This window comes from Gavia stellata, chromosome 5 (genome assembly GCF_030936135.1).
Source record: "Gavia stellata isolate bGavSte3 chromosome 5, bGavSte3.hap2, whole genome shotgun sequence".
Taxonomy (NCBI): domain Eukaryota; kingdom Metazoa; phylum Chordata; class Aves; order Gaviiformes; family Gaviidae; genus Gavia; species Gavia stellata.
The window spans coordinates 925,615-951,183 of NC_082598.1; the positions used below are offsets into that span (position 1 = coordinate 925,615).

At 49.6% G+C, this 25,569-nt stretch overlaps 1 protein-coding gene across 8 annotated transcripts in view; it reads left to right on the top strand.

The window, feature by feature from the left end:
• The window catches only part of DYSF (dysferlin), a 108,877-nt gene that overhangs the window by 62,825 nt on the left and 20,483 nt on the right, over positions 1–25,569 (top strand). For all 8 annotated transcript variants that reach the window (XM_059817481.1, XM_059817483.1, XM_059817485.1 and 5 more), the window contains 10 exons: positions 7,203–7,301; positions 8,021–8,149; positions 9,380–9,535; positions 11,293–11,384; positions 14,060–14,230; positions 14,820–14,962; positions 17,524–17,663; positions 19,537–19,625; positions 19,895–19,990; positions 23,649–23,790. In XM_059817481.1, coding sequence (XP_059673464.1) covers positions 7,203–7,301; positions 8,021–8,149; positions 9,380–9,535; positions 11,293–11,384; positions 14,060–14,230; positions 14,820–14,962; positions 17,524–17,663; positions 19,537–19,625; positions 19,895–19,990; positions 23,649–23,790 — 1,257 coding nt within the window. The remainder of the gene's footprint in view (positions 1–7,202; positions 7,302–8,020; positions 8,150–9,379; positions 9,536–11,292; positions 11,385–14,059; positions 14,231–14,819; positions 14,963–17,523; positions 17,664–19,536; positions 19,626–19,894; positions 19,991–23,648; positions 23,791–25,569) is intronic.

Below are 25,569 nucleotides of genomic sequence, written 5' to 3' on the forward strand. Positions count from 1 at the left end.
AATATCAGGCAGTAATAAACCCATTCTCCTGGCCTTCACCAGGACCCTACAAGAACGTGATTAAATGCAATAAACCTCATGCTGGAGAGAGCTACTGATGCCTCCTGGGGGAAACCATCCTGTTTTGGAAAGCAGGTCACCGAGACGGCCCGTGCACGTCTTCCTTCCCGTCTCCTTCTCCTTTATAGCTGGGGAGCTTCGCACGAAAGCAGGAGCTGTGGAATGAGGCATAGGAGCTGCAGCTGGTTAAATATTAGGAAAAAAGCTTTTACAGCCAAAAAAATCCAGCCCAGTGTGGCGTGTGTGAGGGAGCTCCTGAACTTCGCCGGGTTCTGCCTCCAGTCGTGGCGTTAATGACCTGGAGGAGGGGGAGCGTGGTGGCAGATTGTGGGCTTGCCCCTCGTGGGGAGCTGAGCTTGCAGATCAGTCTGCCCATCTCCTCAGTGGAGGCCACAAGAGTTCTTTTATCTCCCTTCATCTCGAGCATGTGGGTGATCTGCCTCCCCAGCAGCGTGTGCTGAGAAAACCTTGAAAAATGCCAGACCCACAAACAGCTCTGGAAAATGGGGCAGGCGTTGCCAGGGGGACCCACAGAGCCACCACGGAGGGTGACGGACATCACCTCTGCTCCCTGTGGCAGCAATTCCCTACACCCACCCGGGGGGTAAAGGCTGCGGAGAAGTGATAGTGTGGTGGGGACATCAGGTCAGGGCTGCCAGAGCTGAAGCTTCAAGCTCTGCCTGGAGCCTGCACGGATCCAAGCACTGAATCTGCAATTGTTTATAACCTAGTTCATAAACCCTTTCTAATCTGGCCTCTCTTCGCACTCCTCTGGTGCTGCTGTTGCCAAAGTCCTCCTAGACAAAGTCAAGAGTTGGCCCTTCGTCCCTCTCTTGTCCCTCCTGAGAGCCTTTGCATAAGCAAAATGAGACGATTTTGCAACACCGATGTCTTGCAGACCCACCTCTCTGCTCCAGATCTGTCCCCTTCCCTCAGCATTGAAATCCTGGCTCATCCCTCTGGAGTTCAAGTGATTCAATCATGTTCAAAGGGTGAAAGAGAGACTCACGACTTCTTAAAATGTCAAAATAAGCCCTTTCATGAGCCATTTCCCCCTCTTTGCCTGGGAGGAGCACGCTGTAATCATCCACAAAATCCCCTCTGTAATTATCCATAAGATCCCCTCTTTGTTGTCCTGTGAATCCCCTTTTCCAACAGTCAAACCATCCCAAGAAATTGCGCCAGAGCAACTCCTGTCTCAGGTCCTACACCGCGGCACCCTGTCCCCACCCGGGCTTGGCCAGTGTCCCCTCGAAGCTCTCCGAGGACAGAGGTGCCATCTCCCTCCATGTCTCTGCCACGATGCCCACCAGAGCCAGGCAGAGAGCATTCAGGATGAGATCCTGGTGACCTTAGGGGTAACCTGATTTCCCTTAATTTGGGAAAGCGAAGGGGACTGCAGGACAGAGGAGAGCCCTTAGACATCGTCAGCAGAAGGTGCAATACAGCTCTTGCTAAGATCAAAGCCTGAATTTAGTCAGCTGAACCAAGACTAAAGCTCAAGTAGATTTGGTATAGATGCCACCCCCAGAGCTGGTCACACCGGGATCCCTTTACAGGCAAGGGACTGTAAAACTCTCTATGCATTTGGTCTGTTTTTGATATCTGCCTTAAGAGCAATATTTAAATGGAAATTGTTTGGGCAGTTTCCCATCCTTCTCCTTTTCTACAGAGCATAGCACAACGGGAGCCGAATCCTGAGCGGGGTCCCTGTGTGCCAGGGCAGTATTAATGATAAATAAGAGTGTTATTGATTCATTGTTAAGAGCAAGAGGAAAATACAGAAATGCTTCTGAAGAATCACTTTAAAATGTCAACAGATGCAGCTGGGAATTACCAGAAAGCTGCTTGTGCAAGCAAAGAATAAGGATGGTATATTTGGGGAGGATACGCCGCATTTTGAAAAGCACCTGTTTGCCCCCAAGGGGGTTTGAGGGCCCTAATCCCCTTTGGCAGGGTGTCCTTGCCCGTGTCTTCTCCACCCTGCTCAGGCTCAGGATCGGAGGGGCACTTTCTCTGAGAAGTACAAATGAGCTCTCAAGCCCTGTTGGGTGAAAACATGGGGTTAGTGTGAAAGCCCTGACCAGGGTGGCATGTGGTGGGAGTGGAGGGACCCAGATTTGCAGGAGAGCCATGGAGCACCCCTTGCAGAAGACCCCCTGCATGGTTAATGCCCACGTAGCTCCTGCATTCCCAGCTGTGAAATGGTCTGGCAAGATCTCCTCTCCACCAGCCTTAGCTTGCTGGAGCAGTAGCAGGAGTCAGGCAGTTCATGAGCATCTCCCAGAGGAGAGGAGCTCATGAGGAGCCCTCAGGCACCTCTGAGCTATGAAACTGCGACGAGGAGCCTCCGTTCTCCCTCGAGAAGCACTATAAGGTGCTTTCTCCGCAGTTGTTCGTACCATTATTTTGGCTTGCAATGCTTTGGTTGTAAGAAATACAAATAACCCATCAAATGACAAGTTAGCAAAGCTAACCCAAGCCAAAAAAAGAAATAATCAAAATCTGTAAACTATTTGGAATAATTGGTTATTTGCTGTGTTTGCTAGTTCCAAATCAGAGCACATATTTTACAGCTTATCCTGTTACTGTTAGTTGGAAAAGCTCTTGGTGTGGGATATCTCCTGCTGAAAACGGCCGCCAACCCACTCTGCAGCCCGGCATTGCCCCCCGGCATGTTCCTGCCCTCGTTTTTTTCTCCCAGTGTTTGGTGCACATTCGGGCGATGGCCCACGGCACTGCCACGGGCGATGGGTGAAAGCCCCACATGGCAAGCTGGCTTTCCACTGGCCAGGACTGCAGGGAAAGCATCCCCAAATATAAACCACGGGATTGAGGAGAAATGCTGGCAACAAGTTGCGTGGGAGGCTGCCTTTGGGTGGGCATGGCTAAATGTGGGCTGATTGAACAGGGTGGGGAAAAACCCGCTGAAAACAAACGGTTTTGTCCACTTCTGAGCAAAATTAACAGTATGGTGAAAAAAAAGAAGGTGAAACAGGCAGAAATGGATAATTTCTCTTTATGAACATCTGACAGTTCACGCCTTGAGGGTTGATGGAAGGATAAGCCCAGGATAAGCAGCCTCCCTGTGTGGATGCACGTGGTTTTTTTTCCTCCTCCCTCCAGCGCTGCTTTCTGCACGGTGCTGCTCAGAGTCGCGGCAGGTCCCTGGGCTAGGTTGAAGGAACCGGGTGAAAGGACCAGGTTAACCCAAGGGTAACCCAAAGACAGGTCCCTCTTGGCAAAGAGGTTGGAGTTCATGGATGTGCATTGTTGTTAGCATGCAAAAGGCTTCCTCCAGCTCCCAAGGTCTGGCAGGCATGAGGTCCCAAGCCCAGTTTGCGACACCTCCACCCCAGTGTCTTGGGAAGGGCGTGGCATCCTAGCTGGAAAATCTGATTTTTTCCTGCCTCCCAGGGACTTCTGCAACTGCTCCTGGTCTGCATTTGTAGGTGGTGGAGCCTCTCGGGCAGCAGAGCCTGACATGCCTCCCCAGCGCGGGGATAGCTGGCACCTTGCTTGGGTGCTGGGTGGCTGGTGGGCTTCCTTGCAGTTGTTTCATTGTAGAACCATCCCGAGGATGCCTCCCGCAGCAGCGAGCCGCTGGGTTTCCTGCCTGGGCATGCCGACCTCTGGAGCAATGCTAGAGAGAGCAGCAGAGGGATTTAGGATGTGGTTGGAAAACCCCAAGGAGCGCAGCTGCGGCGTTTAAAGACATTTTTGTGTTCCCCAGCTGTTTGCCATGGCCTCTCCGTTGGAGTTTTCTGCGCCCGTGGGAGGACAGGGCTGGGATGGGTTAGTTTAGTCGGGTAATGAGCTGAGCTGACCAGGCTGCCTTCGCACTGGAGCAGATGAGGATGCTAATACCACCGTCTCCAAGGCTGAGGTGCAGAGTGTCATCTCCTGCAAAAGTGTGGTAACAAAACAGCTGGGGAGCTGCATCTATAAATGTCCAAGCTGTTTCTAGAAGGATCTTCTCATCCCAGCTGCAGAGCTTTCCCATAGCAGGAAATCTGCCTCCCAGATATGAGGTGCGAGTACATTTGAGACTGAGGCAGTGGCTTAGCTTCTTTAGAGACAATATTTATTATTGCTATAATTATCTATATTCCCACAGGGAAGAGTGTGCAATCCCTAGGAGAGCAAGCATAAGTATTAAGACTTCAGTTGTCTCATGCCTGCTCTGCTCCTGGCTTTGCTGTCTGGACGTTAACCTGTCTGTGCTTCAGTTTCCCCCACCTGTAAGGTGGTGACATGGATTAAGTTTCACCAGAAGCCAATACGTCCATGGCAACTTCTCAGGTTTCCACAACTCCTTTTGCTCGAGGCCGAAATGAACATTTCAACATATTTTGTGAAAACTCGGTTGTGCTGGACAAGCCCAGAGTTGTGCTATCCCCATCTGGGAACGCATCCGATGGGACCGGCTTGGAGTCGCAGGAAACCCTGGGCGGTGGGGAAAAAAAACTCGCTGGCTCAGCCTCCCTGACAAAAATGAGGTTAAAACCGGTGCATTCCCCCCCCGGATAAAACAAAATGAGATTGAAAGCATCCCCAGAGCTGCCGGGATGACACATTTTGGGGTCCAGAGGAGGGAAGAATTTCAATACCCTCAACAGCAATGTGGGTAAAAGTCCTACGGAGAGATCCGGCACAGCTTAAACCTCCTTCCCTATTATCTGAAGGGGGTAAGTAAGTGGCGGCTGCTGGCTCTGCTGAACCGAAGGCCTGATCCAGAATGCCCTTAAGGCTGCGTCTGAAGAGCCTCATTGACTTCAGAGGGATTTGCACACTCGATTGAAGTTAAGCATGTGTCTGAGTGCTTTTGCTGTGTCCAAGCCATAATCCCAGAAATGTTTCAAGTGGGAAGTTACAGCCTGCTGGTGAAATTCTGGTTTTAAAGACTTTTTTTTTTTAAAATCTGAATTTCTTTATTTTTGGCAACAGCCATGCTTTTGACCTTAAGACATTCCTCTCTTCTGGGATGCCCCCCTAGAAGGGGCTCTCCTGCTGCGCCTTTCCTGGATGCTCACAGAGCTGCTGGAAAACTGATGAAATGGTCCCATTCAGGCTCCTGCCTGGTGAAATGGTGCTGGATCCTCTTCTGCTGCTCCCGTATTAAACGTTGACCTTTCCATTTTAGCAGAAAATGCCAAAGCTGGGCACCCTGGACCTTGAAAGCTCTTGACTTTATCTCAGTGCTGAATGGGGAAACGTTTGCAATCCTGATTCCAGCCTCGGGGCATTTGGGATGCGGGTGCCAGCCTGCGCTAGGGTGGTCCCTGCTCTATGGCAGCTGCGGTTGTGGGGGAAGAGGGCAGGAGCAGGGATGGGGAGGCAGTAAACCTTCTGACGACCATGACAGTGGCTCACCGCATCTGAGTAAGCTTCTCCCCAAGCCAAAATTTTAGCCCTTAGTCACTTGATGTGAAATTTATCCACAAGCGATGCTCACCCGTGGGCACGCGCCCCATTGCGGGGTCCACAGGAAAGTTGGAGAGCGCATGCAGGATGCTTGAGGTCCCTCAGCCACCTGCACAGGATCCCGCCAGGGCTCAGGGCACAGACCCCGGCTGTGAGGACCAGCCGGGACCATGTCCAAGATAAAACACTGGGGGTGATTTTGGCTATCACCTGGTTGTTAAATAGAATCCCTCAATTCAGTCACTTGTGTGGTGGAGCCATTGCTTTCCCTGGCTTTCCCATTTTCAGGCAAATGGATTAATGTCCTTCGCTATTAACATTCCAGCTGCTCCCCTTGCCTCCTTTTTTTTTTTTCCTTCTCCCTTTTTTTTGTAACATCAGTAGAAATCAGCAAAAATATCTAACCAAATTCTTTGTCCTGGGGCTGCAGAAGATACCATGGGTAAGTCGTCAGATTAGTTTAAGTGCTTTCTTTGTAACTCAGTACCTGTGGAATGTCGTAATAAAGCCATGATGGTCAGAGTGTAGCTTTTTAAACAATAAAACAGGGGAAGTGATGAAAGGCAAAATTTTTTTTTCAAAAAAAGGGAGGCAGCAGAGGCCTCAGAGTTAATTTATGTAATATTTCTATTAAAAACAATGTCTATTCAAGACAGCAATTTAAAGCCTGCACCGTTGGCTTAAAATATAAATCCAATAAACCTCTATTATGATTCCTCCATTAGGTCAGCGTGATGGAATTTTGTGGACTTCTAAAATAAGACATCATTATTTTTCAGGAATGTTTCATGAATCACAGTCAAAGCCCCTTCATCTTTGCTTGTATAAATTTCAAAAAAGGGTGCTCTTATAAAATATATACATTTGCTGAAGCCGGCAGCCGGCTTTCTTCCTGGAGCTGAAATGCAGTTTGCACAGCAGATGAGGCAAATGCTCCTTAATGGGGTTGTGGCTGTGGGCTGTGAGGTTGGGAGGCTGAGGCTGTATGAGATTTGCCGTTTCTTTGTATAATATCAACGAGAAGAGAGTTACGTTCTTCCTGAGAGAGCTGCAGCTCCTGAGGACCATTTTTTTAGTGGAAGTATATATGTTTTATGCCTTTATTTGCTTGTCTACGTGCTTTGTTTGGATGGGGAGGTTGGGTGGTGCCGGGACACAAACCAGAAAGGCAGTCCCCATCCCAGAAACCTCAAAACCTTCCAGGCAAAGCCTAAACTGGGGGCTGAGTTTAAGAGCAGCCCTCATCCTCCCTGAATTTCAGGCTGTCAGGACCATGTTAGCACCAGAGTTAATTTGTCTCATCCCCTGTGTGGTCCGGCACTGAGATCCTGGGAAGACCACCACCCGAACTGGCCAAAATCTGCCCCTGGCCTGAAAAAGCTGCAAATTTCTTCTTGCGAGCTCTACCTCATCCTCCCATGGAGAATCGTCCTCCCTGCTGACAGGTCCAGGTCCATGGTGTTGCTGTGGCTGCAACAGCTGGGTTTGGGCTGGAAGCATCCCAAAAACACCTTGAAAACAGGGAGTGAGGAGCTGCAGGTGGGGTTCACGATAGCTTCATTGCCTCTGCAGGACAGAGACCCACCGAACCATGGCTGTGCCATGGGGTTGGTGCACAGAGCAGAAGTTCACCTCTAGCAATTATGGGAGATGCTGCTGTCATTGATCGCTGGGGTTTGCTCGTGGAGATGTATAACCTTGGTATCCCTTGCTGCCAGGAGGAAGAATTCATTGACTGGTGGAGCAAATTCTATGCTTCCACGGGAGAGAGGGAAAAATGTGGCTGCTATTTAGAGAAGGGCTTTGACACCTTGAAGGTAAGTGGCCTTGGCTGGTTCTGGCTCATTGGACCTTCACGCTCCATGGTGTTTTTCCATGCATTTTGATTTTTTTGAGGGTTTAAGCTTTTTTTCCTTCTGGGGAAAAAAAAATAGATAATTTTCCCTAGAGAGCAGGTGCCTTTGTTTTAAAAAATAACTATTTTTGAAAACTCAATTTTCTTTGCAAAACACTTTCTGGTAACTTGCCACTTGGCAACCTTCAAGAAATTGTCACTTTTCTAAGTGGCAGAGGAGATGGGGAACTGCCGCCCTGAAAAGTATTTGGGAACAACAAGGAAAGCCAGAGGTTGCTAAGGGAAGGGGGAGATTTACGTACCCTGTTACAAGAAGTGCTAAAATTAACACAGGAGCCCGAATAGGACTAAAGTGGGGAAGACCTTGCCTGGTCTTAAGGAAAACGTTCCCAGCAGAAAGGTCTCTTTGGCTGATGAAAAACCCTCTGTGAGACCTTGGCTTAGCCTGCGTCTTCCACGATGTGCTGTTATTTATTGTAGGGTTGCCAAAGGTCTGTTCTTCATCACTGTCCTGAGGGGGCAACAAGGGTGACAGGTCCCAGGACTGTCCCTGTGGGTGGTACTTCCCTGGGACGGAGGAGCTTGGGTCAAGACTTGTCCCAGATCGGTGGGGACATGCTGCTGGTCCCCCTCTGCCTGGGAGCAGTCCCTGCCCTTGCCCCCCCGTCTCTCCCTCCCCAGGTCTACGAGACAGAGCTGGAGAACGTGGAGGACTTCGAGCGTCTCTCCGACTTCTGCCACACCTTCAAGCTGTATCGTGGCCGGTCACAGGACTCGAATGATGACCCGTCGGTCGTGGGGGAGTTCAAGGTATGATGGCCTCTCTTTCTACCTCTACCCGTACCCAGGAACACACGCTGCTGGGTGGAAGGTCTTGCTGCTGAGTGGGGTGATGCCAACTGACTATTTTTGGGTAGGACTTCAGCGAGAAATGAGCCATAAAAGTAGACCACTGGGCCCAGTCTGAACCTGCCTGTGCAGGTCTGGCTGCTCTATTCCCAGCAGCGAGTGCCTTGCGTGCTTCAAACCCAGTCTAGGCTGTGCCATCGTCCTCCAGCAAAACCCATCTGGAGCCGACGTTGGGTGTAAGTCATGGAGCATCTTCTTCCTCTGGGGAGGTGGTGGGAGCATGTGTCTCTCCACGCTGGTGCTCAGAGCAATCCCTTTGGAGGTGTCTGTCCAGTGCAGAGGAGTGATGCATCCTTTGCTCTTTTTAACCCACTCACAGCAACCTTTAGCCTGTTTGCAAGAGAAGGAGGATTATATTTTTCTAGCTGTTTTTTAAAATTTTATTTTATTCATGGTATTACCCAGCACTCTCCTCTGCTAGACAATACCCAGAGACTGATTCCTGCCACTTTGCTGGGAGGAACTCAGCTCTGGTGAATGAAAGACTTGTAAATTTTTGCCTTTTCTCCCACCTCCTCCCGCCCCTCACTCAATAACCAGCTGCCTCGTTCAGGAACCCTTAAAACTGTCCCTGCAGCGAAAGTCTCAGCCTAAACCTTTGGGGGGGGCTAGTTCACACCTCTTTAATAGCTTGAAGGCTCAAACAATGGTGAAGTAGAAGAGGTAAAGGACAAACAGGCTGGAGTGGCTCTGTGCAGACTTACAACAGAGTTTGCATTGATGTTCAGGCAAGGGATGAATGATATGGGCAGTTCGCCTCCTGGCTCCCTTGACCATGAAGAGCCTGGCAGGACGTGGTCTGGTCTAGTAGACAAAAGAGGGTCAGGATCTGGGCTCTCTCCCCAGCGTTGTAGTAGTTGTAGATGCCCCATCCCTGGACACATTCAAGGCCAGGTTGGACGGGGCTCTGAGCAACCTGATCTGGTTGAAGATGTCCCTGCTCATGTTAGGGGGGTTGGACTAGATGATCTTTAAAGGTCCCTTCCATTCCATGGTCCCAAAGGTCCCAAACCGTTCTATGATTCTGTGATTCTATGCAACCATCCAGACTGTTGTTGCAAGCCTGCTCACATGAGCCCCATCTGCACGTGTGGGTGTGCAAGTGCAGCTGACCATGTCTGTCCTTCACAGGGTTCGTTCAGAATTTATCCTCTCCCAGATGACCCGCGAGTCCCAGTGCCACCTCGGCAGTTCCACCAGCTGCCGGCCAGAGGACCCCAGGAGTGTCTTGTCAGAGTCTACATCATCCGAGCCTTCGACCTTCAACCCAAGGATGCCAATGGAAAGGTATCCTGCTGTGGAAAGCTCTGGTGGACCTCAATGTTGGCTCACGGGGTGGGATCATTCAACAGGTCAGCCCTAATTGATCAAAACTTGCATATATGGCTTAAAATTTAGACACAACGGTGACAGCAAAACAGAGACAATCTACCCCTTCTTTCTGCCTCCATTGCAATATCTGACAATCCCAGGAGCCAACTCTTCCTGCATCCTGAGGGATTTTTCAGTAGGGCTAGTTAAAATAGCTAAATGATTTTTTTTTTTTTGTTTGTTTGTTTTTTTTACCTTGGTGCCAAAGGAAACAAGATCATGTCCTTCACATGACTGCTTTTTGCAAAGCTTTGCCAGTCTGGAAGAAAAATTCAGTGCAAAATGAAAATTGTGTTGGTTCAAAAAGAAAATGTTCATTTTGTTTCGCTTTGCAAAAAAACTCAGAGAAAAATCCTTCTTAACTCTCTCTGTTCCACTGGAAAATAGGGCAAAAGTTTAAAAAAGTATGGGAAATATTTTGACATGAACAAAAACCTCCTGCTTTTTAATCTGCCCAGTTTTTGAAAATGGACTTAAAATGAAAGTTTTCAATTTCTTAGAAATGTCCCATAAGAGACTCCTGCAGATCAAAAAGAAGGAGTAGAAAGAATGCTTTTTTTACACTGAAAACCGAAACCAATCCAAGTTTGACCCACAGTCTTTCCCCCTATGCTGCGGTGTCTCCTAAAGCCTGTCATCACAGTCAAGGGGAGGCAAAAGGAGAGTCCTGGATGCCCAGTCCATCCTCACACTGCAGATCTTCCCTGAGCAATGCTTTTCCATCCTTCGCTTCTTAAAAAACGTTACAAGTCAAGGAAAAGTGATGAGGAACTCGGCCTGGGTGTTTTTACCAGGGAGCATAACTAGCCAATATCTTTCCCATTTGTGGTTTTTATTTTTTTTTATTTTTATGTGAGCTGAGTAAGATGGTGGGTCCCTCTAGGCACTGGACTCAAGGTGAGTGACGTCTTTTAGGTGAAGTTGGGTTTTTTCTTTTTGTTTTCTTCCCCTGGCAAAAATGCTGACTCGAGTTATTTAACCACTTTTCAAATTTATGCTGGTTTCCCGGAATAGTTTTAGTTATGAGAGAGAAGCTTAAAAACTTGCTAAAAATATGAAAATATCTGATACGATTTTTAGATGCACAATGAGGCTTTATGTTAAAGTATGCTTCCATTTTATTTTTTTTTTTTAATTTTTTGCAGCATCTTGGAAAGAAATGGTTTTGAACCACGGTTTTTGAAACAAAATGTTTTTCCTTTGACATTTTAGTCCCCTACATTTGTAAATCTATTTTTGAATAGACCTCAAACTTAAAAAATGATGACCTTGATGGAACCCTGAAATAGGTGACTCACATGAGAATGGGAACATTCTGAGGACTTCAGAGCAAGCCTAGTCCATTGAAGAAGCCAGAAGTAGTTTTTTTTTCATGCTCTTTTATTGCTTTTCCATCCCATGTGACTCGGAAGGGCTTGGACTCTTGTCCCACACTGCTAACTGGTCCTTTGGTCATCCTCAAAAAGGAATTGCAGTGCAGGTAGCTCTTGCTGATGGTCACAGATTTGCAGTAAGGAGTTTATGGTCAGACTGTCCTACCCTTGAAAATAAGCGTTTGTCAAGGATGGTGGAAGATCCTGCTTGCTGGGACAAGGGGAGGTGGAGTTATTCCTTCACCATCAGTATTGCTGTGCAATGACTCTTTCTTGCATATATTTCATGCCCATCTTCAGTGCGATCCCTATGTGAAGATTTCAGTGGGAAAGAAATCCATAAATGACCAAGAAAATTACCTCCCCTGTACGCTGGAGCCTGTCTTTGGAAAGTAAGTTTTGATTCAGTTTGGAGTCCATGCAGTTTTTTATGTCATATTGAGGGAATAGGGCCGGGCCAGCCAGAGCTTCCCGTTCCAATCTACATTCAAGACCAGGTTGGACAGGGCTCTGAGCAACCTGATGTAGTAGATGACCCTGCTCATGGCAGGGGGGTTGGACTAGATGGCCTTTAAAGGTCCCTTCCAACCCAAACCATTCTGTGATTCCCACGGCGTGCTCTCGCCTCATGTCCAACCTTGCTGAAGTGGGACTGGCCTTGGCTTGACCACCGGCCTATCCACCATGGCTCGTGTTCGTCTTCTCCCTGGGACTTTTGAGCTGTGGAGTGTGGACTGGGTCTGCTCTGTCGTCACTGGAGACATCAGGAGGGTTGTTTAGATCTGAGATTCCCTTGTGGAGGCATCTGCCTCATCCCGGTGGTGGTAGAGGGAGTCTGGGGAAACCCTGCTCCTCATTTAGGCACTTTGGTTAAAAGTCTGAAGAAGAGACACGATGAATGGAGGCCTGTTTGACTTGGCTGTGGCATGGGACACCTCAAAATCAGATGCCCTGAAAATTATCTATAAACATGATACGGGCTGGTTGAGTTGTTTGCCTTGCAGTAGGGCCACAAACTTCTGATAAATGGCGAAAGATAACATTGTTTTCGAGCCAGAAAGCACCATAGGGACCAGGCAAAGCAGAGGGAGGTAGAGGAAAACCTGGCGCTCAGCCTCCACGTGCCGATAGGACTTTGGTCTCCCAGAAAAGCTGGGATTAGATGTAGGGGGTTATGCTTCAGGACAAACAGGGGTCAAGGCCTACTCTATGGGACGTCCAGCTGGTTTTCTTAGGTGGCTCTCGCCAGTGCAGGATGTCAATGCTGTGACACCTTCCCAACAAAGCAAGATGGAGAGGGAGATACACCATCTGGGTCTGGAGCACAAGTCTGATGAGGAGCGGCTGAGGGAACTGGGGTTGTTCAGTCTGGAGAAGAGGAGGCTGAGGGGAGACCTTATCGCTCTCTACAACTACCTGAAAGGGGGTTGCAGAGAGGTGGGTGTTGGTCTCTTCTCCCAAGTGACTAGCAACAGGACAAGAGGAAATGGCCTCAAGTTGCGCCAGGGGAGGTTTAGGCTGGATATTAGGAAAAAATTCTTTACTGAGAGAGTGGTGAGACACTGGAACAGGCTGCCCAAGGGAGGTGGTGGAGTCACCATCCCTGGAGGTGTTCAAGGAACGTGTGGACGTGGCACTGCAGGACATGGTTTAGTGGGCATGGTGGTGCTGGGTTGATGGTTGGACTTGATGATCTTACAGGTCTTTTCCAACCTTAGTGGTTCGGTGATTCTGTGATCTACAAGGATGGAGGCAAAGGGAGAGGGATGGCGAGGGTGATACTGGTGAGACCGCGGAGGACAGTGTGCATTAGGCAAGCCATTTTCTCCTCTTCTGCCAAGTGGAGATGGCAGCTCTGCCTTTCCTGTGGTGAATGCAAAGTGGTTGCTCCCAAACTAGCATGAGGGAGCCCTGGTCTCTTGTGGGCCAGGAGCTACTGCCCTGTCGCAGAGCCCGCAGCCAGACCCTGGTGAGCTCTGCTTGGCAGAGCAAGTCCTTCGCCAAGCCTGGCTCCCGGCCAGAAGCCGTCTAGACAGCGTGCTGCACCTCCCACCTGGTCTTTAAAGCATGATGTAAAACCGAGGTCCTGGCTGCTGGCGGCTATTAAACCTCTTGTTTCACGAGCTTTTCCCGGGGCGGCTGGCCGCCATCCAGCTTTAGCTAATTACTTTCTGCTGACCCCAGTTCCTCCTGCACTCTTAATTGGTGGCATAATCACTCACTTCCCCTCCTTAAAAGCTGCTGCGGGGTGGGTGCTGGCGGTGGGAATAGGCATCTTGTTTCTCCCCAGCATTGCCTGCCTTTCAGCAGCAGGTGGAGGGGTTCCTGGTCGTGCTGGGTCAGACCTGGACTGTCCTGCTCACCCTGTCCTACCACCTTCCACACCGCTGACGTCTACAAGCACTGGCCCGGTCTGGATTGGGGTGTTGTCTTTTGGCGGGGTCTTGGTGCTTTGTCTCTTGCCGTCCTTTATTTGAAGAGGGAGAGGAAGGTTTGCTCTTGCTTTATGTTATGTCAGTCTGTGCACTGCGGTGTAATGATGGCAGAGGAGACAGCTCAGAACTGGGAGGAGAGGACAAGGAGGCTTTGAGGGGTCAGTCACACGCTGACCACAGGCTTGGCTCAGGCAAGCTTCACTCCTGTTTTGGACATTAGCTCTTTGGGCTCAAAGAGCAGATGGTTTTCCAAAGCTGTCATTTCTCCCCCTTTCAAATTCCATGGCAATGAGGATTCCTGACTCTCGCCTGCTGCTCTTTTCCCTGGATATTGCAGTGACCACCGCCATGTCCAATTAGTAGATGGAGAAACTAAGCAGGGGCAACGTTTGCTTGGGAGTAATTCAACCAGGCAAAAAGAAACCCAAAGCATACCTGCTTAGTGCATATCCACAAGCTAAGGCAGTACAACACAGGACCAATAGTACTGGACCAAGGCGGCAAAGATGCGCAGTGGGTGACTGTCCTTCCCGGCACTGGTGGGTTGGGATGGTGTGTGGGTCCGTTTCCCGTGGGGCACTCAGCAGCGTGAACCTCCAGCTCATGGGTATTTCTTGGCTCCCGTTGCATAGGATGTTTGAGCTGAGCTGCACTCTGCCCCTGGAGAAGGACTTGAAGATCACTCTCTACGACTACGACCTCCTGTCGAAGGATGAGAAGATTGGGGAGACCGTCATAGACCTGGAGAACCGGTTCCTATCGAAATATGGGGCGCGCTGTGGCCTCCCCCAAACCTACTGCATGTAGGTACCTCTGCGGGCTCAGGCAGTGGGTCTCTGTAGCTGCCAGGGCTGCGTGGTGCCGAGCTGGCCTTGGGGACCGGGGTGATGCCTCAGCCCGTGGGTCTGCTGTCCCAGGACCGTCCCAAGAGGACCTGACCCGTGCTGTGCCTCACTGCAGAGATTTGTCTAGAGAAACAGATTCACACCAGAGAAGCCCCACATTTGAGGAACTTCCCTGAGCCCTGGCTCTCCTCCAGAAGCGTGAAATGCTTCAAATAACAGAAATCTCCTTGGGGAGATCCTGTTACATCCCTGATGCCTCTTGGGCACACCGTGGTGAGGACACCCCGCATGCATGGGGCCAGCTGAAGGGTGATGTGTTGGGTCTGGGGGGGCTATCAGGGCACCCCAGCCCTGCAAGCCGGGGCTGAGTGGGGTGTGGGACGTGCAGCCCCATTCATCAGTGGGCCAAGGTGAGCACAGACTCGGAGCTGGCTGCGCCTTCCTCAGACCAATCCTCTTTGGTGTAATGCTGCTGCTGCCCCTTCTTGAGGCTGGAAGATGTTTTACCACGTGTCGAGCTGCTGTTTTCCCTCCTATTTGTTTTCAGCTCTGGACCCAACCAGTGGCGAGACCAACTCCGTCCTTCCCAGCTGCTTCACCTCTTCTCCCTGCAGCACAACTACAAGGCTCCCACCTACAAGTCTGACCGGGTCATCTTCAGGGAGAAAGAGTACATCCTCTCTGAACTGGGTAAGGTAATGGGGCTGCTTCAAGTTTGCAAATAGCTTTCCATTATCCCGAGCAAGGGATGGAGTTGGAGGTCATGAACATATCACGGTGGGGGGTTATCACGGAGGCCAGGACTGGGTGATGGGCACGTCCCCATCTTCCTCACCTTGCTGTCCAGGTTGGCTCTGCACCTTTCCCAAGCTTGGCTCTGCCTCAAAGGCTGCAGGTTGCAGCTGGATCTGCACCAAACCCGGGGCTGAACCCAGACCTGCAATCTAGGCACGTTAACCTTGGCCTTGAGTGATTGCCCTTTGCTGCTTGCAGCAAACCAAATACACGCAGGCTGGGAGCAGCAAAGTCCATGGCAGCCAGAGAGGCTCCAGCCGGATCCTCCAGCTGCTGCTTGGCTGGAGAAGCAGTTGTGCCGTTTGCAACTCTGCGTTTTGGGGCTGGAGTCACTAGAGGGAGACAATATCATACACACAGTGCCCGGCGTATCGCACCAGGGCTCACACTTCGCGGGGCGAGGTGTGCTCCAGCTGGAAGTGCAAAATCAGCCTCTGCCAGCAAGGAGAAAATCTCACCCAGTGTGGCGGAGGCATTTTCTTGTTTGCACAAAAACCCACCAACACTGGCACCTGCAACATCCTGGGCATCAACTTGTGCTTGTCTAACTGGCATCCTTGGGGGCAGAAGACTCTGCTTTAAAGCATGGAAGAGGTGTTTTGGCCCAGGGAGGAGGTGAAACCCCCCTGTAAATGGCCCAGGAGCTGCGCTTTGACTTTATTAAGGCCACTACAGTATTGCAGAGCCATCAAGGAGGACTTGGCTTGCAGGGGCACGAGAGAAGGCACAACCCAGGACTGATCCCTCTCTCTGCTCTTGGGAATCAAGGCACAAATTCATGGTTCTCCCCTTAGGAGGACGAGTGGGGAAGCAACGGCTCCTTTGCAGCCTCTTGTTATGCGAAAGGTTTCCAGCAAGGGCTGGAAAGGTGTTAAAGCGAGCGGGGTCTTCCCCCCTCTCCCAGCCCCTGCCTTTCACCTTCCTCTGCTTTAATGGCAGTCAGTTCAAAAAACAGAACAAAGTCTGATGCTTGACCTCAAGGAGATCTGGAAACCAGCTGTGTTCGCAGAGCAATGTCAGATCTGAACCTGGCGGTATAAAGTGAAGCTATTAAACACGAGAGCATGGGTTTTACAAGCACTGCACCCGGACCATTATTCCATAACCCCCACATTTGTTGTTTTCTGAGAGGGGCTTTTTCTTTTTCCTGTGCATACACACACACACATGCACACGCACGCCAGGTTTCCACTGCTTGGGAAATAGCCCATATGTCTGAAGTTAACCACTTCAAGATATTGCCAAGAAAGGAGCTGGGATATATCACCTGAAAGTTGCAGAGCTGTAATAATATTTATGGAGCGCATTTCATTTCAAAGGTCCTCGAAGGTGCATGGCCTTGAAATGCTGTGGCTGAAAGGCAACCGTCTCGGGGGCAATGTCCTCCACCAGCCCCGGCATGGCATGTGGGATGGGGAGGCAGGAGCAGGCTCAGCCAAGGCCAGGTTGGCCATCCTCCGCACCTGGATGGATGTAACAGGGATCCCGAATGCTGGGGCAGGGCAGGCAAAAATGACCATTATTGATAGGTCTTGTCTGACCTATTTGTGGAGGGATTAGGGTCCGGTGTGGAGCGGGTGAGGAGGTGGAGATGGTTTCAGGTCTGCTCGAGGACGGCTCAGCGTTCCCTGTGGCTGTCGTGTGCTGACCCGTTTTGATGAAAGACCACAAATACCCCAGTGGGAGCAGTGAGGACCTGAGCAGGGACTAGGACCAGGCATTGAGCTGGGCTGGTGGTGTCTGCATGGCCCTCCTGGTCCTCTCCTTCCCGTTTTTCGCTCCGAACCCAGCGGAGAAGAAGTGGGACCGCATAGGGAGCTCATTCCCGTTGCACTCCTCTCTGCCCAGCTGAATCACAGGATCACAGAATCACTAAGGTTGGAAAAGACCTGTAAGACCATCAAGTCCAACCATCAACCCAACACCACCATGCCCATTAAACCATGTCCCACAATGCCTCATCCACACGTTCCTTGAACACCTCCAGGGATGGTGACTCCACCACCTCCCTGGGCAGCCTCTTCCAGTGTTTCACCACTCTCTCAGTAAAGAATTTTTTCCTAATATCCAGCCTAAACCTCCCCTGGCGCAACTTGAGGCCATAAGATCCATTGAAGATCGTGGATGGTTTTAAATGATGGGATTTAAACAATATCCCTCACTTGCTGTGATTTGGGGGGGGACTCGCACGAGACTCCCCGCAGGTGCCTGTCCCATTGCCCAGTGGTTTGCCTACGTGTCCCACTGGGAACCGATTCCCTGTGCCCTGGGGGGTTTGTGGTGATGATGGCTTTGCAAACGGAGGCTGCGCTCCTCCTGCTCGCTCCTGGTTGCAGCGAGGCTGGTGGGCTCGTGCTTGCTCCCTTGGGGAGCTCCCACAGGGTGACCAGAATCCAGCCCTGCACAGCTGCGGCCATGGCATGGCATAACGCTGCTCTTTGTCTGCTCTGTGGCAGAGGATGGCAAACCCCTCAACCCCCACCTGGGGCCGGTGGAGGAGCGTCTCGCCCTGTACGCGCTGCGGAAGCAAGGGCTGGTGCCGGAGCACGTGGAGACGAGACCTCTTTACAGCCCTCTCCAGCCAGAAATCGAGCAGGTGGGTGGTGTGACGTGTCCGGGACAAAACCAAGAGCATCATCCCCTTTCGGGCCAGTGCTAACCAGGTGGCTGGCTCGCTGCGGAGCCGTGCTGGGGATACCTGCCCTGGGAGATGGGCTGTTCCCAGGGAGGGGAGTCAGCTTGTGGGACAGAACAGAGCACTGGCTATCAAACACAGGCTGGAGCTCAGCTCTGTGGCTGACTTGCTCAAGGGGCTTGGGGAGATTGATTCCAGCCTCCTGTGTTCATTTTCATCAGCATTTGCTCACAATTTTCTTTCCTTCTTTTTTTTTTTTTTTTTGGTGGGAAAGCCATTTCTGATGTGAAAGTTTTAATGCAGTGCTCTTCTATAACGGTAATGGCACCACAGGCTCCGTTGGCAATGCAGCAGCATGATCTCTGCAGCATGAACCTGCCCTTGGGGTAAAGTGTTAGCACTGTTGCAGACTGGATGTTTTTAAGCCAAATGAAAACAAAACAGGCTTCCATCCAAACCCAGTCAAAACCCAGGTATCTGTACTTAGCCTAACCCCTTTTCTTTGATTAACACGTACTTTATGCATTTGGATCAAAAATTGCTGCTTCCTGAAGAACAAAATGATTCATTATCATCTGCCATACATGTTCCAGTCACATTGCAAAGGCAGTTTCAAGCTGCAGAGCCGGTGTAAACGTGCACAGCCACTGATCTGTACTGTTGCAGCCGTTTCACTCCTGTGGTTCATTTTTAACCAGAGCACCTCTCCCGTGGTGGGAGGGGAGAGCTGTCGGCAGAAGTAAATGCACTGGCAACTACTCAAACACCTTTTCTTGTTGATTCACCCAGTTAAAATGATGATTAGAGGCAGGAGATGGCTGCTATCAGCTGATAAGTGGGTCTGTGCTGTTCTTGCAGGTACAGGTGTCATGGTCTTGTTGGACCAGCCATGGAGACTAGCAAGGGTGCTTCCTTCATGTCATGGGGTTGCATATGGGCAGAGCAGTCAGGGTCTGCCCTGTACTGGTGCTTCGAACCAAGAGCATCCATAGGGGTGATGCTGGGTCCAGGGGATGAACCTGTATGACTCAGTACATATTGCGTTCAGGACGGTTCCCAAAAGCATGGCTCTGACCCGCTGCAAAGCCACAGATCAGGCGGGCTCTGTTGGGCTGTTTGTAGTGAGCTAAAAGCCAGGTTGGGCTTTTAAAGTTTTCTGTCGATATGGAAGATTTTCTTGCCAAAATGCAAGCAAACCACAAACCCCTCTGTGATGGGCTGATTGTCAAAGGATGGCTTTTTTTTTTTTTCTTTTCAGCCCTTGAGACTACACAATAAAATATTTTATTGGCACCCATTGGTGTTTTACAGTAAAAAAGACCACCTAAAAGCACCCCCTCTGAGATTTCAGCTGCATTTCTGCTGCTTTCTCCCTGGAAGGATTTCGTGAAAGTGGAATTAGATTCCTCTCTCCTCATCCTATCCTCCACTCCCATGGTCAGAAACCCATAAACCAGTTGTCCAGCTGGTGACAGCTGGTGACACCATGGAAAACAAGTGAGCTGCTTGCTTCTCCAACGCCTCCATGGACCTAGTCTTCAGTCTGTCCCTATGTGAAGATAGTCAGCCATGGAGAATAAAGCCAGAGAGCACCTTCAGCTTATCCAGACCAACCACTTATATATCGCAAGGCATTAACATATACCCAGCTATCACTAAAGTAATTTTAATATAATACTTAATGACACTTTTCCATTAACAAAACCTTAGTTTTCAACCAAGGAACACTGGGGCACTTGATATTTTCTCTCTCCACTACTAGGTCTTACTGAGGAGGTGAAGGTAACCCAGTTAGGAGGCTCACCAGGCTTCATGTGTCTTTCTTTCCATACAGGGAAAGCTACAGATGTGGGTGGACCTGTTTCCGAAATCTCTGGGTCAACCTGGCCCCCCTTTCAACATCACGCCGCGCAAAGCCAAGAGGTGATTTGTTTTTCATGTCTTACTCGGTGCAGTGCTGGTTCCAGCACCTTCTGTTTGTGAGGGGAGAGGAGAGGGCTTGGAGATGTCAGATGGGGAGGGATTCACCTGCCTAGCTGAGAAACATCTATGTGGGCTCATCTTCAGAGAAACATGACTCACGCCTTAGCAATTTCAGCTGAACAGCTGAGTAGCACAACCAGGTTGTCTAGGTGGGCTCTGGACCAAGATTTCCACCCTCTCATGTTGCTTTTGTTCCCGGGGCTGTCCAGGTTCTTCTTGCGCTGCATCATCTGGAACACCAAGGACGTCATCCTCGATGACCTCAGCATCACCGGGGAGAAGATGAGTGACATCTACGTCAAAGGGTAAGCCACCCCGCTTCTGCATCCTCCAGGTACTGTAGCCCGAAGGCGCAAGAGCAGCAGTGAAGGAGTTAACGTGGCCCTTACATCAACGTTGCTGTGGTAGCCGTGGACCCCCACTGGGATGAAGGGGCCATTCACACCTCTCCAGCTATGGATCCAGCTTCTTGGCAGACACGTCTCTGCTGGGCTCATAACCGCTTCACGGTGTCAAGTTTTTCTCTGCATCTCTTGGGTGCTTACATGACAATATTTACATTTAGAGAGATAAGATGTGAGGAAGCAGCCTAGCCATTGGAGAGAGGGCATGTAGTCTGCATTTCCACTGCCGGCTCCTTCCCAGCTCCTCTCCTGGGACAGCCGTGGGCTCGTTCCATATACATAGGTTGGCTTGTTTGCATAGCTGCTTTTTTTGGAATTCCCTTTTTTCCTTGAAACACACAAAAATGTGGCAACCAGCAGTAACTCCTCTGGCACATTCCCTTCTCTGCCTGACTCCATTTATGTTTTATCTTGTGTAAAATGGTGCAATCCCAGCCAAGGGACTTACTTATTTTGTGCGTTCTTTGGATTTATGTACAGGAAGAGGTAGGATTTTGAAACAGACTGTAAATCCCTTTTTTACAATCCCAATTTTCCTCCTGTAAATCCAGAATGCGCGCTGCTTACCTGGTATTCACATCAAGTGCATTGTTATCAGCTCCAGCTAAGCTGCTCTGTGCACTTCGGGGCTCTGAAATAGTAGTGCTTGCAGGGTGTTACCGGGAAAGCGAGAGCATCCAGCGCTTGCCGATATCCCTTGCATGGCTTTTAGCATCCCCAATGACCAAGCAAATCTCGCAGTGCTGTAAATGAGTTAGTTAAAAAACTCGCTCAACAACTTCCTCGTCTTCAACCCCCAAATGGCTGCATCATTAGCATCTCTGGATAAGGCCTGAGTAATCCTATTGGGAGAGGAGGCAATGGTCCTTCTTCTGCTTAAGCATCTGCCCTACAGACAGGGGATCCTGTGGGCAAAGTGACCTTCACCACCATGGCGTGGTGCCGCTTTGGTGGGGACCGTTCCTTCCATCCACTGCTGCCTCCTGAGCAGGGGCTGGAGCCTACTTTAGGGTGAACTCAATGGATAAGGAGCTTTTACCTGTGGCTTTCCTTCAGAAGACCTCACAGTGCTTCTCTGAGGAGGCTATTGCCAATTTATTCTCAATTTTACCCGTTAGGCAAGGCCAGGGCTGGAATCTCAGTCTCTTGGACATTATCTTCTACTTAATATGTAAATTATTGTCGAGTCAGTTAGGCAGGTAAATGAAATAGCAGCTTTTCTATTATGCCTGAGGCAGTTGCTGGTTATTTTATTTAATTTAATCAGTTATTTCTTGATAGTCTTACGATGGCATGAAGAGGTCTCAACCAAGGTTAGGTTGGGCAAGGCTGAGTGCAGAGAGACCTTCCCTTCCTAAAGATGTGTGCTGTAGGCAGACAAAAAAGTGGAAGTGTAGGGAAATCAGATTCATTAGGAACTGAAGATGTTTTTTTGAGTTAACAGCCCTCTCTGTCACTGTCATAGATGGAGGATATTTTTGTATTGTTTTCATAGTGAAATTTCCCATAAAAGGTCCTACTTCACTAAGAGGATGGACCAACACTCAACCAGGTCACATGGGAGGTGGGAGGTTTTCACTCATCACCTTGCCAGTTTTCCAAGACATTTCAAGGTAAAACCAGTGCTGCTTTGAGCCAATTGGACTAGAAGTTTCCAGAGTCGCCTTCTGACCAACCACCACTACTAAGATTTATGTGCTTTTATGTGGCATCTTTAAAACTCATCTGCATCCCCTTGTGGGTTCCTAAATAAAAGGATGGCCTGGGTCCTCCAAAATTTTACACTCGTGCTGAGCAAAGAGGGAGGTGTGCGAGTTTTGAGAACAAAGTAGCCTCTTAGATTTAAGAACCTAACTTTGCCTCTGGATATTGCAGAGACCTTCAGTCGCGTGGATTTAAAAAATACTGGATGAATTAATGGGCTAAAAATCCATCCATTCCTGTTAAGTACAAAAACATTATCTATAGCTCAGGAAATCTCTGACCTGCAAATTATTGGAGTCTGGAGAGGTGTGTTGGGAAGGTATCAGGATGTGTTTGCTCCAGTCAGTACTCTTACCCGGACATCTGCTGTTGGCCCCAGTCAGAGGCAGGATACTGGGTGTGATGGGCCTTCCGTTGGTCACCACGGCCATTCCTACGTTATGTTTTTAATTCTGGGGCAGCGTGACTGGAATGCTTTTGATTTCTCGCAACTCCTTCCTGCAGTAGGGAGGGTGCAGCAAATTCTGCAAGAAAAAACCAAACGTGCCAAAGAGGCATCCAGATCAAACCATTTATTTGTCCTTTTGTTCGCCTGCAAGGAGAGGGCGCTCACACTGCATCCTCCGAGGGTCCCTGCCAGGCTTTGAAGGATGTGGATAAACACACAGGCTTGCCATTTGCATCCTATCAGATCGAATCAAATAATCCAGCCACAATTTAAGTATTCATGTAACCTCATCACACAATTCCCACTGCCACCAAGCCCTCCCTGTCCGTGTAGCACATGTGCGTGTGATGTGTACCGTAGGATGAACTTGAGTAGACCTCGCTTCCCTGTCTCCCACAACACATTTGGGCTGGGTCTTGTGCTCCTCTCAAGCACTGGAGAAGAGGGAATCATTTGTATAGCTGGGCAAAAACCCCCTTATTTTCAATTTAAGTGGAAAACAATCAAACGAGATAATTGTTTTCATTAGAGATTCTCTCTGAATCTTCTGGCTTTCCTCCAGAAGGGCTCTAAATACACAAATGGATGTGTTTTATTGTTTTGTTTTGTTTCGTTGATTGCTGAAGACTGAAAAATCTTGGACGGGGAAAGAGGGCAGAATGAAAACCCGACAGTTGCAAAACTCACAGCTGGAAAAAAGTAGTTGTTATGGAAAGTTTTCAGTTTGCCCCTGGACTGGTTGTGGAGTCACCACAGCAAGCTCTTTTAGACCAGGAGGGGAACTGTACTGCGAGGACCTGTCTCTGAGGGGAGCAGCTGGGGACCACCCTGGCCACATCAGGATCTGGCCACTCTGGGATTTTCCTGGGGAAGAACTTCTTGTCCATTTAGGACTTTCAAATAATAATCTTTGAGAAATCCACACAGAATAGAGGGAAAAAAATGGCCCTTTGGTCCTTTAGCATGGTTTCCTCATCAACAGGACTGGCTTTAGGCGCTAACTACAAGGTCAGTTTGTTGGGGTGGCTGCAAAGGGCAGAGGAGCTCTCACAAGGCAGGCTAGAAGCTGATGTGTGCTTATGGATGGGTAAGGGACAACTTCGAGCCAGAGCTTAAGCTGATGCTGAATCTTTAAAACATCCATAAAACTCAGGTGAGGGAGGAGAAGAGACTGCAGAGCTTCCTAGGCTTCTACCACCAGCACTGGTTCATCTCCCAACACTGCAGGGACTGTTGCATTCCCTCTCAGGTCTACTGGCTCCAGGTTACCCCTACAGATAGCAGCCCAAGGCATCCACAGGGGTGAGAGACCTTTTATTACCTGCTCATGGCCTCTGTGACGTTGAGTGAACTCCAAAATCCTTGGTCTGTTTCTAGTTTTTCATGCAACGCATTTGTATTTTGCAGCTGGCTGGTTGGCCACGAGGAGAACAAGCAAAAGACAGATGTGCACTACAGGTCTATGGGAGGAGAGGGCAACTTCAACTGGAGATTCATCTTCCCCTTTGATTATCTCCCTGCTGAGCAAATGTGTTACATCGCAAAAAAGGTGAGTGTCCCTGGGCAGACATTTCTACCTTCTCATAGTAACTTGGGTGAAATGCACTGCATGATCTAAGACCTGCACAACTGCAGCACAAATGGAGCTATGCAAGGCTCAGCCTTGTCTTTGTGTTATTTGAAACACAAAGTTGTGGACAGGTGGGGAAATTGGTTTAAAAAACCCGCATTTTGAATACAACATCTGTAGGGTCAGAGTTAGAGGTGGCTTTGTGCAGAGAGTCTGGAGAGACTGACCCCCCAGGAAAGACTCCTCTGGACTGGAGGCAGCTGAATATTGGTGCGGCGGTGTCAAAGTACTCTCCAGGTTGCACGGGACTTCCAAGATGCCTACTCAATGGCAGCGTTACTCCAAGGAAGGAGATGACCTTCCCGTAGGGATGATTAGTTATGCGCCTCTGGGCTTCAACATAGCATAATGGGCATCGTGTTGTACAGTAGCTTCCCAGAAGGGCTAAAGAGGGGTGAAAGGAAGGTGCTGCCATCAAGTGCATGAAGGGGTGAGCAGGAGGGACATGTAGGGGAACATGGGTGGGGATGTACCATTGATGCAGAGATGGGAAGAGAAGCTTTGGTTTGGGATTCAGGGGGAAGATGCCTTTGGTCTAATAAGAGAGCTGTGTACTCGGTTGGGGAGTTAGACGTGGATGTGATTTTGGCCCCCTCCTTCCTACATCTGTAGTTGGCTATTGCTTTTGGTGCTCCTTAGACAAGTTAGCGCAATGTGATGATCAGATGTGGGCTGGGAGTTGTACAGAGGGAAGGAAATGGGGATGGAATTGGGGTGCATATGTGGAAAAACGCTGGTGAAAATTGGACTGGCTCTCAAGGAACGCTTTAGGGGAGGGAGATCTATTCACTTAAATTTCCTGCTCATCACCTGGAGATTAAGAGGAGTATTGTTGGGTCTGTGTGTCTGTGTGGACAGCAGGGACAACCCCTGCTTTCGAGACTCGGTCCTGTTTTGTGACATCTCCCTGCAAGCTCAGACCCCTTCAGCCACCCCACCCCGAGTCTTCGTCCCTGCTCCCTGCCTTGCCGCTGTGAACTCAGCCTCGGTGTTCGTTTGAATACAAAGACACCCCGTTGCAGTGGGACCATCGACATCCACAAAGCTCACCTGGGCCCCCCCCTGTTTTGTGGGGCCAGCAAGGTCCCAGCACAGCCTGGGTTGGAACTGGCACTTTGGTGGGGAAGATGCTGAGCGAATTCCCCATCCCTCGAGCCAGACGATCCCCGCGAGGAGGCCTAGCTTCAAAATGAATCGCTGGGTAGTTAAACTGATTGACAGAATCATAGCTGTACCCATTTCACGCTTCATGTTAAACAAATCAAAAGTACAGTGTGTACTACATTCAATTATCCCCCTTTGAAAAAGCAAAGACCCCCCTATAAACCGTTTAAGAAAATACATCCCACTGTGCTGATATTGATTCTCCTCCGACCACATGTCTGCCAACACTGTATCAGAAAATAAACAGCTTGTAAAACCTCTCTGTAAAGGAAAAAATAATGAATGAAAAGCCATGCTTTGTATTTGTGGGACACATTCCGCTCTGGCAATTTTTGATCTCGCCATGTGCTGTTTGAACTCCAGGTTCATTACTGCTGCTGTAAAAGCCCATGCACCGAACTTTAAACGCAGGCGATGGAAAGTGGAATTTAAATCAAAATGGTCAGATGGCAAATTCTGAGCTGCTAAAAGCCACCTGCGCCCAGCCTTGCTGGTGTTGGCCCTCGGAGAGAGCACTGCTGGGAGGAAAGCAGC